This window comes from Mytilus californianus, unplaced genomic scaffold (genome assembly GCF_021869535.1).
Source record: "Mytilus californianus isolate M0D057914Y unplaced genomic scaffold, xbMytCali1.0.p SCAF_2, whole genome shotgun sequence".
Classification (NCBI taxonomy): domain Eukaryota; kingdom Metazoa; phylum Mollusca; class Bivalvia; order Mytilida; family Mytilidae; genus Mytilus; species Mytilus californianus.
In genome coordinates this window covers 130,709,345-130,723,002 of record NW_026262668.1, presented here as the reverse complement: position 1 = coordinate 130,723,002, position 13,658 = coordinate 130,709,345, and the positions used below count along the sequence as shown (strand labels likewise).

Genomic DNA, 13,658 nt, shown 5'->3' with positions numbered 1-13,658 from the left:
GTGATCAAAAGAAACAGACATAATAGGAAAAAATGTCAAAAATAGCTGTCAACATTGTGTTATAATCTTAATCACTATAAAAATATGTCAACATACTACAGAAAGGTGAAGCTGTAGAATAGACAAAAATATTCATGCAATATATGAAACCAAATACAAAGCGTGAAGAAGACAAAATCCAAACTTGTTCTATCAAATATAAATTTTAGTTAAATAGCAGATTCGGTTTGTTTTTAAACTGCTCCACACATAGAAAGATTGAATATTGATTGGTACAATTTAAAGACCTCATTAGCATGTATGTTGACCTGGGTCTCTTACTCACATGTACGGCATCCTTCCCCAGCAAAACCATCGGCACACATACAATTAGATGTTCCATAGCAACTTCCAGGGTAACATGGTTTTAAATATGAACATTGTCCAACTGGAAAGTAAGACAATAAGAAAACAAATAATATATCATAAGCAAAGAATACTTTCAATAGAATCATATATTGAAAAAAAATAACGATGTAGCATGAACATAATTTCTAATATTTCGCTTTTAGGTGTTTGGCATTGTACGTAATGAATGAAGGTAGATATACACAAAAATGTCCTGTTTAAATTGTTTTCTTATTTATTGTTCTGGAAAGAGGAGCTATGCATTTTGTTCACCTAACTCTATTCAAGCAAAAAAGCTAAATATACACGTATGTGTATCGAAATTACTTGAGAAATATATTAGTTCTCAAATGTACTTTCGAGAAATTAAGAGGTTTGAATTGAATCATTATAGACTAAATGGAAAAAAATAATGCTTTAATGAACAAAGCAAAATATTATCGCTAAAAATTGAGAAATATGGATTTTGTACAAAAGGGTATAAAACTGATTAAATAAAATTGAATTTCCTACACTTGTGTCATTATAATCATGATTCAGTAACCTTCTATTTGATTATATAAATTATAAAATCGAATTGACTATATTGTCGTAAATGTCATTTGCAATTAATATAAATGCTTTTACGAAATTGTACCTATCATAGATGCCTTTCAGCGTGGAACAAGATCAGCAAGTTTTAATTCATCAAATAAAAGTTAATTAAAAATATTCTTACTCACTCATTCTTTTATTGTTTCTCAACTAGTTAATCAAAACAAAAGAATTTTAGTTAATGACTGGTCAGCATGTTCCTCTTGGTTTGAACAGAACAAAATTCGAATCGTGTATTTTTGGGCGGATTCTGTTAATCATAGTGCATTTTTCTTACTTGATATAAAAAGGTATCCCTGTTTCACTTTTTAGGTTGAAATTCTTTTCTTTTATAACTGAATATGCTTAGCACACAAGTAACCCATATCCAACTTAAATAGAAGGTGGCATGAATACGGATTCAAATGAGGTTGAATTATGAACTTGCAAGCTAATAATACATTAGCGATATTCTAAAGTTTATTTTCACAAAACAATAGACGGATACCCAAACTGAACCTATTTTTCAAAGTTTTTATTTTTTTGAATCCATACTGAATCATGAAAAATGGTTTTGAATTGACCCCTCAACGAGCCACGATTCTTTAAAGACCTTTCTATGTGCTGAAAGTTTTAACACTTTAAAAACAAATTTGACAATATTCAAAGTGTTATGATATTGTAATTTTTATATTAATTTTCTTGGCCTAATTTGTTTTGTGCGGCCTTATAACATGTATAATATGTTAACATAATATTTATAGTTGTTTACAAAATAATGCTATAACTGTACAGTTTAGAAATCACTGGAACACTCATAGATACTGATGAAATGATTATAACTTTCTATTTGACTTACATAATAATTCTGGAATGATCATAAAATTGAGAATGGAAATGGGGAGTATGTCAAAGAGACAACAACCCGACCAAAGAGCAGCCGAAGGCCACTAATGCGTCTTAAACGCAGCGAGAAAATCCCGCACCCGGAGGTGGTCCTCAGCTGGGCCCTAAATAAAAATGTGTATTAGTTCAGTGAAAAAGGACGTCAAACTAAACTCCAAAACATATAAATGAACTAAAATTAAAAAAAAAACATACAAGACTAACAAAGACAGAGGCACCTCACTTGGGACAAACGCAGCGGGGTTAAACATGTTTTGTGAGATGTCAACCCTCCCCTATACCTCTAGCCAATGTAGAATATAGAAACACATAGCAATACGCACAGTAAAACTCAGTTTAAAAGAAGCCCGAGTCCGATGTCAGAAAAGGTAACAAAAGAAACTAAGCAAAATGACAATGATACATAAATTAACAAAGGACTACTAGCAGTTACTGACATGCCAGCTCCAGACCTCAATTAAACTGATTGAAAGATTATGTCTTCATCATATGAAAATCAAGTACAATCCCTCCAGTTTGGGGTTTAGTATCATACCATCATAAAAAATATGAGAAGAACATAACCCGTAGCATGCCAACAACTGGTTTTAGAATAAATGTGTTTATTTCCGATGCAAAGACCCTATGAGTGAATCAATATTAATACCAAAATATACAATCCTTAATGACCTGACAACAGTATCGTAACTATATCCCTTCCGAATAAGTCTGTTTAAAGGCTTGGTTAGCTTTTGAGATGAATGCCGACAATCTACGGTGTGTAATTTACACTTGTACCGTATTCTAGAAGTTTCAATTTTAAAGTTTTCTAGGAGTTTCTATTCTACAGTGTTCTAGAGATTTTCGTGACAACTATATGTATATAGACACTAAAGTTAGACTTTCAGATTAGACATTAATATTTTAAGAAGTTCTCTGGAGTTGTTACATTGACACTTTTATTTACGTTAACTACGTCATACTAGATTGTGACTTACACATAATATTCTGTTTGGATTCCCGCAACATTGAAGAGAAGAAATCCGGATAAAAAAAAAGACAAAAGGTTTGGACATATATGTTAAAAGTTAAGTTGACATTTCAATTTGTATAATATTTCTTGTAAACTTGTGTATAATAAATCTTATTAAAATTTTATAATTGATTTGTGTCTTTTGTTGGCTACAATTTAAAGGTGATTTCTAGCCGTAACAGAAATTGGGGGATCGTCCGGGATAACGTTAATATATGATAAGATTTTTTTCAGTATTTTTTATTGAATTAGAATTGGTCAACAAAATTCTACAAAATGGCATTTGATGCCAGTAAATTTTTGAAAACGACAGCCCTGGAGGGGATGAATAAATTAAAGAAAGAGGAATTAGTGTTGCTTGCTAAACATCTGAAAATAGATTTTAGAGTATCTATGAGAAAACAAATTATAGAAAATTTGGTAATAGACAAATTAGTTGACGCAGAAAATGGAAAAAGAAAATGAATTAAGACAATTGGAAAAAGAAGACATGATAGAGATGGAGAAAATGAAAGAAAAAGAAAATGAATTTAAATGAAGACAGGCAGAACTTGAAATAAGAGGGAAGGGTTAGAGATGGAGAAAAGAAAAATTGAAATGGTCAAAGAAGAAAGCAACACTAAAGTAGAGTCAAAATCAGAACATTTTAATGCAGCAAAAAATATACGTTTGGTTCCCAGGTTTTCTGAGAAAAAAAAACCCAGTTGATAATATTTTCCACAGTGTGAGAAAATTACTCGAAATTTGAAATGGTCAAAGCCTCATTGGACTAAAATGCTGCAAAGTGTTTTTGAGGGCAAGGCCGCTGAAATTTACTCAGCACTTTCATCAGAAAAAATTTCTGATTATGATACTGTAAAACATGAAGTTTTGAAAGCTTATGAGCTTGTGCCAGAAGCATATAGACAGAAATTTAGGTGGTATAAAAAGTTTGATTCACAATAAACTCATCATAGATACCAGGATTGAAATTTTGTATTTGCGCCAGACGCGCGTTTCGTCTACAAAAGACTCATCAGTAACGCTCGAATCAAACAAAAGTTAAAAAGGCCAAATAAAGTACGAAGTTGAAGAGCATTGAGGACCAAAAATTCATAAAAGATTTGCCAAATACAGCTAAAGTAATCTATTCCTGAGGTAGAAAAGCCTTAGTATTTCAAAAATTTAAAGTTGTGTAAACAGTTAGTTTATAATTATGACCATATCAATGATAATTCATGTCAACACAGAAGTGCTGACTACTATGCTGAATTTGCTAGGGAAAAAGAAGATCTATTTGATAAATGGCTGACGTCAAAGAAAATAGATAACAATTTTGATAAAATAAGACAATTAATGTTATAAGAAGAGTTCACTTAGACTAAAACTTTAGATGACAAAACTGGAGACATTGCAAGATGCAGCTGTTATTTCCGAAAATTATACCCTTTCACATAAAAGAAGTTTCAAAGGTCAAAATTTTAATACTTCAAGCGGAAATTACAAAAATTAAAGTACTAAGCGTACTGATAGTAAGCCTGTTGCACAGAGTTAGAGTCAGTCTAGTTATAATAGGTCCAAAATTTGATCCGTTTGAGAAGAAGTCACTAGCTTGTGCTTATTGTAAGAAAAATGGTCACCTGATGGTGGATTTTTTTAGACTCCAGAAGAAGAATGAAAGAGATAATAAACCCAAGTCCAGTGCTTGTACGACACCCCTTGTTACCAATAAGTTGGAATGTCCTGCGAGACAGGCTTTTAAGTCCAGTTTTTGTGATTACATGGAGGATTATAAACCCTTTATGTCTAATGGGTTTGTTTCTATTATTGATTACTCCTCAGCCCATTAAGATTTTACGGGACACTGGAGCTTCTCAGACTTTGTTTTTAGAAGGTGTGCCGCCTTTGTCCGATGAGACTTCTGTTGGTGCCTCCGTTTTGTTCCAGGGTATGGAGTTAGGTTGTATAGATGTTCCCCTCCATCGTATGTATCTGAAGTCAGATTAAATTATTGAACCAGTTGTTGTGGATGTTCGTTCTAATCTCCCTGTTGAGGGTGTTTCATTATTGCTAGGAAATGATCTAGCTAGGAACAAAGTGATTGCTGAACCAATTGTTACCAGTGAACGATGGTGGATGTTAAATCACCGGATGAAGATGTTGAAGTGTATCCAGCTTGTTTTGTTACTAAGGCGATGGCAAGAAAACAACAAAATGAGGATTTACAGGAAGACCAATATGATTATATGGACCTTTCTGACACGTTCCATGCCAACAATTAAGTTCCAAGCAGCTCAGAAAAGGCCATAGTAAAACCACCTAGTACAAACAAGCATGTAATTATGCCATGACCAGAGGTGAACAGCCATTCATTAAACAGAAGAAAGTTGGTGGAAGAGCAAAATAAAGACCCTGAGGTTCTCCAGCTTCGCAAGAGGGCTCAACCACAGGAGGAAGCAGACAAAGTGGCCAAATGTTACTTTTTGGAATTTTGGGTCCTCAATGCTCTTCAACTTTGTACTTGATTTATAACTATTTTGATCTGAGCGTCACTGATGAGTCTTATGTAGACGAAACGCGCGTCTGGCGTATTAAATTATGAGCCTGGTACCTTTGATAACTATTACTACCATCATGACGGAATTTTAATGCGGAAATAGAGGCCCCCTGATGTTATCCTATAGGAGGAATTGAGATTGGTATACATAGTGGTAGTGCCTAAAGTCTATAGGCAAAAATTATTGGTCTTGCCCACGACATCCCCTTGGCCGGACATTTAGGTATGAGAAAGACTTGCCTAAAGATCTTACAACATTTTTACTGGCCCAGACTTAGAAATGATGTCACCGAATCATACAATATATGCCAGGTTGTTGGTAAGCCTAACCAGAAAATACCATCAGCACCACTTTTGCCGATTCCAGCCTTTGAAGAACCTTTCAGTCGAGTACTAATTGATTGTGTTGGACCTTTACCGAAGACCAAGACTGGAAATGCGTATTTATTGACGATCAAGTGTACATCCACTTGTTTTCCTGAGGCTATTCCGTTAAGGAATATCAAGACACCAACTATTGTCAAAGCTCTTATCAAATTTTTCACGCTAGTAGGACTTCCTAAGTCTATACAGTCCGACCCGGGTTCAAATTCAATGTCAGATTTATTTCAGCAGGTCGTTTACCAGTTAGGGATTTCTCAGTATAGGTCGAGTGCTTATCATCCAGAATCTCAAGGTGCCTTAGAAAGTTTTCATCAAACATTGAAAAGCATGATTACAAATGTATAACTTTTTGTCTTCAATTTGACAAAGACTGGGATGATGGTGTTCACTTTCTACTTTTTACGGTCCGAAAGGCTGTTCAAGAATCCTTTGGTTTTAGTCCCTTTGAGTTGGTGTTTGGTCATTCTGTAAGGGGACCTTTGAAATTGGTTACGGAAAAATAGCTTACTGAACACACTGATATGAATCTTCTAGACTAACTATCTAGATTTAAAGAAAAATTGTATACTGCTTGTCAAATTGCTCAGAAAACTTTAAGAAATGTTCAAAAAAAGATGAAAATATGGTATGATAAAGATGCCAGGGACAGAGTTTTTGAGCCTGGTGATAAAGTACTTGTATTTTTGCCAGTCACTGGACATCCTTTGCAGGCTAAATACTGTGGTCCTTATACAATAGAGAGAAAAATCAGTGATTTGAATTATATTGTAAAAACACCAGGTCGGCGTAAACAAAATAGAGTCTGTCACAATAATATGTTAAAACCACATTTGGAACGTACTAGTGAAGGTGAGAGTAAACCAGTTGCCACTTTAGTCGTGGTTAAATTGGAGAATGATCATGACAAACCAGATATAATTGAACCATCTTTTGATTCTAAGACTATTGAACAATCAGTTAGATTGAAAAAATCAGAAATTTTGTCAAATTTAGACTCAAAACTCGCACATCTGACTTTTGATCGTAGAGAAAAATTGAAAACTTTGGTATTTTCTTTTAGAAATCTTTTTTACAGATGTGCCAAACAAAACTACTGCTGTTTGTCATGATGTTGATGTAGGCAATGCTTCTCCAATTAAGCAACATCCTTACCGTCTCAATCCACTTAAACTTGATTTCATGAGACAAGAAATTAAATATATGCTTGACAATGATATTATTGAGCCGAGTAACAGTGAGTGGAGCTCTCCTTGTCTCCTTGTGTCCAAACCAGATGAAAACTTTCGTTTCGTAACAGATTTCAGAAAAGTAATTTAAGTTTCAAAATCTGATTCCTATCCGATTCCAAGGATAGACGACTGCATTGATAACATTGGGCAAGCAAAATTTGTGAGCAAATTTGATTTATTGAAAGGTTACTGGCATGTACCATTGACACAGAGAGCTCGTGAAATATCAGCTTTTGTCACACAAGACGGCTTATTTCAATATACTGTCATGCCGTTTGGTATGAAAAGTGCTCCAGCTACATTTCAAAGAATGATCAATAGTGTTATAAAAGATTTGGACTGTAAATGCTTATATTGATGATCTTACTGTGTGTAGTGATAGCTGGGAAGAGCATTTAACACATTTATATGATACTTTTGATATATTGTCACAATCAAATTTGACTGTTAATCTTAGTAAAAGTGAATTTTGTCGGGCCACTGTTGATTATTTGAGGCATACAGTTGGCCAAGATGAAGTTAAACCTATTGTGGCTGAAGTTGATGCAATTGACAAATTTCCTCCTCCTACAAATAAAAAACAACTTATGAGATAATTAGGCATGATTTGATTTTACAGGAAATTCTGTTCAAATGTTGCTACTGATGTTCAACCATTGACTCATCTTTTACAGAAAGATTCTAAATTTATCTGGAGTGATAATTGTCAAAACGCTTTTGAAAATAGTAAATCACTTTTTATTAATAGTCCAGTTCTGATCACTCCAGACTTTAAAAAACAATTTAAACTTGCCGTTGACGCAAGTGATGTAGGAGTTGGAGCTGTTTTATATCAAGAAACAGATGATAATGTTGAGAAACCTATTCATATTTTTCTAAAAATTAGATAAACATCAGAAAAATTATTCAACTATTGAAAAAGAGTGTTTTGCTTAGTTGTCTGCACATCAACATTTTGATGTATATTTAAATCCCACTATGCATCGTATTATGGTTTATACTGATCATAATCCTCTCACCTTCATACATAAAATGAGAAACAAGAACCAGGGGTTGACTAGGTGGAGTTTGTTGTTACAGGAATATGATGTTATTGTAAAACATATTAAAGGTAAAGATAATGTAAGGGCAGATGATTCATCTAGATCTTATTAAAACACTGTATACTTACTATGTATTTTGTACATATTGTTCATGTAAAGTTCTTGTTGCACACAACCTTTTTTTAAGGGGGGGGGGTGTTATGATATTGTAATTATTATATTTATTTATCTTGGCCTTATTTGTTTTGTGTGGCCTTATAACATGTATAATAAGTTTACATAATATTTATAATTGTTTACAAAATGATGTTATAACAGTGCAGTTTAGAAATCACTGGAACAACCATAGATACTGATGGTATGATTAGAACTTTCTATTTGACTTACATAATAATTCTGAAATTATCATAATCTACGATGTGTAATTTAAACTTCTACCATATTCTAGAAGTTTCCGTTCTACAGTTTTCTAGGAGTTTCCTCTCTACAGTGATCTAGAGATTTCTGTGACAACTTTATATATACAGACACTAAAGTAAGACTTTCAGATTAGACATTAATGTTCTCAGAAGTTCTCTGGAGTTGTTACATTGACAGTTTTATTTACGTTAACTACATCATACATGATTGTGACTTACACATAATATTCTCTTTGGATTACCGCAACAGTGAAAGAAGAATTCCGGATAAAGAAAAGGAACGGACATATATTTTAACAGTTAAGTTGACATTACAATTTGTATTATATTTCTTGTAAACTTGTGTATAATAATTCTTGTTAAATTTTATTATTGATCTGTGTCTTTTGTTGGCTACAATTTAAAGGTGATTTCTGGCCGTAACACAAGCTGTGTCCTTTAAAAAAAAGAAATGGGTGCTTGTGACACATTTTTTTGTGAACGTCGCATGCGATTGTCCGTAATTTTTACTTCTTGACTGGAGACATCACTTGTTGATTTAATGTGACCATTTTGTGTATCTTAAGGTAAACATGTATTGAGCAATATGTTGAAAGACATAATGACAAATAATGAAAATACGGATTGTTTAGTCTCTAAGAAAACCTATAAGAATCCGTCGCTTTTATTTTAATTTTTTTTGCAAATTGGTGCAATTTGAGTACTGTGACGCTATTCGCAAACACAACAAGGAAAGAAAATGGTTGATGCGGATTTTTTTTCGAAGTGATCAGGAGTTTCGGACCTGAAATAATGCAACTGTGATGCTAAGAATGTCAACAAGTATAATTAACAGATGCGGGAAACAATTTTGGCGTATACATTTCTTTTTTTGTTTTTTCATTAAGTGTAAACTGGGTTAATTTATTTGGATTAACTATCCCAGATTTCAAAGTGTGAAAACGGTATTTTTCGACTGCTCATGGAGTAATTGTCCTTGAATGACGAATTGAACACATCTTTTGCGTGTTTGCACACACTATGGTAGATAGATATATATTATTAAAGCAAAATGATCAGCGTAATAAGATCTGCAATAATTCAAAATCGCTGAAAAAGTGAGATGACTCCTGAGAGGAGTTATTGTGCTTGAATGAATAGTTTACCTTTCATATTTTTTTCTTACATTTTGAAAAGTGAAATAGGTAGATTCTTTTTTTCCCATTATGGGGGGAGGGGGGGGGGATCTACAAATAAGAAACGAAGAACGAAATTATCAATAGACTCCAATCAGGAGATGTTGCCCATGAACAAAATTTGAATCCATTTTTTCTTTAATTTTGCTTTGTTATTCAAAAAATAAACAGAAACTTGGTCCAGGAAGACAACATTTTGGCCAACAAATTTCCATTCAACATAAATAATTGTTTTCAAGTATATCAATGATATGCAATAATCCCAAGTGAGCGATTCAGCCTCTTTTGGGCTCCTAGTTTTCTGTTGGCATTGTTGTTAGCATCTCTTCGAATTATACTTTGTAACTGTACCCCCTTTGTATCTTCGTTTGTTTTATCAAAAGTATTATGAAGACCAAGTAGCCAATAACAGTATCAAAATCAATAAAAAATAATCAATAGAATTTTATTTACAGACCTCATATTAAAGTCATGACAACGTTTTTATTGACTTGCACTAATGATGTCTAAATTATCTGTTCCTATTAAAGCCTGTGAGAAGGTTAAAATAGAATGAAGCTTCTCTGGAAAAGGAGAATTTAGAGCACTTTATAGAAGTTTGAACTTTTTGGGTTTTTTTTTATTATTATGACCACTTTCGTTTAAGCCTCGCACGACGGTTCGAAGCCATAAGTTTCCGTCGATATACACGCCTTATTGAAATTATTATTAAAAAACAGTAAGTACTGATTGGTTGCTTATTGGTGTGGCTTACATTCAATTGGCTTGAATGAGTTATATAATTAGATATATACTACAGAAAGAGGAGAAGAAACAATATACTGATGGTCCGACATAATGGATATTCGAGACCCGATCAATGAATATGTTGCTACAACTATATAGGATAACATAGTGTTGAAGAAGCGCTGATTGTCATAATTGATACATTGATTACATGTATAGCGCATTCTAACACGTTTAGTGTTATTCACATCATATCTAATGTATGATGTGTATGGTGTTTATATACCGTATTATTAGTCACTACATATATAATACGAAAATGACAGCCCTGTTCACTAATGCGTTTACTCGATGCTGACTAAGATATACTCAAGTTACTAATAATATTGAAACTAAAACCTAAATAAAAAGTCCAAAAAGGAAAAAAATATATATAAAGTACTTCTAAAGAAAAAAATGTCGTTTTCTTAAAAACAGTCATTTAAAAAAAAAAAAAACAAAAACAATAGATGATATTAATTTCCGACCAATACCTTTTTAGGAATGTAAATTTTACCATGAGTTTACCAGCTAGGTATTCCGGAAACAAGTATTGTGCATACGGTAATCATTCCGAAGTCTTCTGTACAGTTTGCCATCATCATATACTTCAACACAAGAAAGTATTTGACATGATAGAAAAGAGATGATATGGGGTATCCATCCATAACACAAAATCACTACATGCACAGCAAAAAACACAAAAAAGCATAGGAACAGCGCTACTATTACTGTTCTTTGTTTCATAGTAAAATTGAGAATAGAAATAAGTATGTTTTAATATAACAAACAAGTTTTTTGTATTTGCAACAAAACCTCCACAAGATAGACGTTTGAGTATGATAAACTGTCTGATTGAGCACTTTCAAGATACGAAGATATTCTTGCATCAACGGATATTGTTATACTACATACCATCCAATAAGTATGCATTGGAATGCAGCTGACAAAATGATGTGTTAATTTATGTTTTTTATCACTGAAAAGTTTATGGAGAATTTCAAAACTGTATTTGATAAAGAGGCACTTGTAGTTAGTTCTTTATACAAAACGCATTGTTAAGGGTTTTAACCACTTACCTCCACCGCATATTGGACCTTCGTATGCATCACGACATAAACATACGTTAGGTTCTGTGCATGTTCCACTGTTCAAACAGCTTGGATTGCATATTGCTGAAAGGTAAATGTCTTGTTTTATACCCCGTAACGAATATTATTAGGTCTTTTATCTTCCTTTGTTAACAAGTTTTGTCTTTATGTTCTTTTTCTCAGAATCTTATAATGGTAAACGAATTATATATAATAATCCGCCCATACAGCATAAATGACGCTACGTAATCTGAGTCATCTCACATAATAGAATTCAATGTTTGAAATTAAAGACGATATATACAATTATAAAACTGTTCCAGGTTAGGGGGAGGGTTTGGCACCAACAAACTAGTTTAACCCCGCCACATTCTGTATGTGCCTGTCCCAAGTCAGGAGCCTGTAATGCAGTGGTTGTCGTTTGTTGCTGTGTAACATATTTGTTTATCGTTCATTATTTTGTTCATAAATTAGGCCGTTAGTTTTCTCGTTTGAATTGTTTTACATTTGTCATTTCGGGGTCTTTTATAGCTGACTATGTGGTATGGGCTTTGCAAGACATGTTGTTATAATGTACTTTCTTAGCATAGTTATTTAACATTTTTTTTTAACTACGTTTCACTTGACTTGCATCAATTCTTAACCTTTCTCTATCGAATAATCAATTCAGGTCCATGTTATTATTTTAAGACAAGACATCGGTGGTCAATAATTGAGTTCGTGCTTTTTGCATCCAACTTGCACCATAATAGTTCAGTGTTGATAATGTTGGTAGCTGCCCCATGAAGATTTTAAGTAGAATTTTGCTTGTACGACATATATTCGAAGGAAAGGTGTAAACGAAACACTGTTTAAATCCAAACGACATGTGGTGCATGTACTAAATCGGAGGAGCTGGGTTTTCCTGCTGTTCGTTTTTATAGCCAATGGTACGATAGGTGCAGACATCAAACACAGTAAATAGTAGAAAACAAAAGTTGGAAACATGTATACTAATTGTGCTGGACACAGCAATACGTTATATATACTGTAAAAAAAAGGCGGAAGTTACCAAAGTGATATTTACACTCATAAGTCGAAAGAGAACTGCCAATACCATGGCAAAAAAAACCGCGCTCAAACAGACAAATAATGGTAAACAAAACACAACATAGAAAACTAAAAACTGAGCTACACGAATCCCAACAAAAACAGGGGGTGATCGCAGGTTGTTCTCCGGAAGGGTTAGCAGATTTTGGTCCACATGCGACACCCGTCTTGTTACTCCTATGAAATACGTTGATAAATAAAATCAAGTATATAGCACCACACAATAGTGGATTGACAATTGACTCTAATATAACAAAAAGACATCACCAACTTAATAAATCATCGCTCAAGTAAATGTTCTAACCATCAAACTTGATCGAATGTGAGAATTTAAAATGAAAACACGTTTTTCATGATAAAAGATATACGGGACTGTTACCGGTATATGCAACACAGACATTGAAAAATGTCACAAAGAACGACACTAAGAACTAATGCAACACCAACACGGACCCCTTTTAAGCAAAACTAGGAGTGGCCTAAGGTGCGCCAGAAGGGTAAAAAGAGATCCGGCTACACATATAATCATCTTCATATATTTCAGACTTTATGTAAATGATAACTACAAAAGTAAATGCAGTGAAAATAATGTTTTCAAAGTTTGCTTCAGATGGTGTCCAGAATCTTTGACAAACGAGACGATTTTAATTTTGATATTTATCAATTTCCCCCGTCTAAGTAGCAATATACCAACTTCACCTGCATATGGGATATACATCTCCCAACTTATTCGGTATTCAAGAGCTTGCAGCTGCTACTCAGACTTTGTAAAATGTCACCAGTGTCTGAGCAGAAAGTTGATGAACCAGGGGTATGTCAAAGAACGTCTCGTCCTTTTTCTAAAAAAAGTTCATCGGAAGGTACTAAGACCTTGTTGATAAATATTCCGTATCAATTTCACAAATAATACACGATGGTCTTGAAGTATAGATTCTGGGTACTGACGTTGTTTATCATCTTAATAACGTGTTATAGTATTCTTTTATTTGTCCTTTTGAATATTACTTTTACTGTTTAATCTATTTTTGGTGTTATTCATTTGACGTGGC

At 33.4% G+C, this 13,658-nt stretch overlaps 1 protein-coding gene across 2 annotated transcripts in view; it reads right to left on the bottom strand.

Moving 5' to 3' along the window:
- Positions 1 to 13,658, bottom strand: part of LOC127731037 (uncharacterized) — a 167,135-nt gene that overhangs the window by 83,393 nt on the left and 70,084 nt on the right. For both annotated transcript variants that reach the window (XM_052239811.1, XM_052239810.1), the window contains exons 4-5: positions 11,509 to 11,604; positions 326 to 427 (exon numbers count right to left, since the gene is read on the bottom strand). In XM_052239811.1, the coding sequence (XP_052095771.1) occupies positions 326 to 427; positions 11,509 to 11,604 (198 nt within the window). The remainder of the gene's footprint in view (positions 1 to 325; positions 428 to 11,508; positions 11,605 to 13,658) is intronic.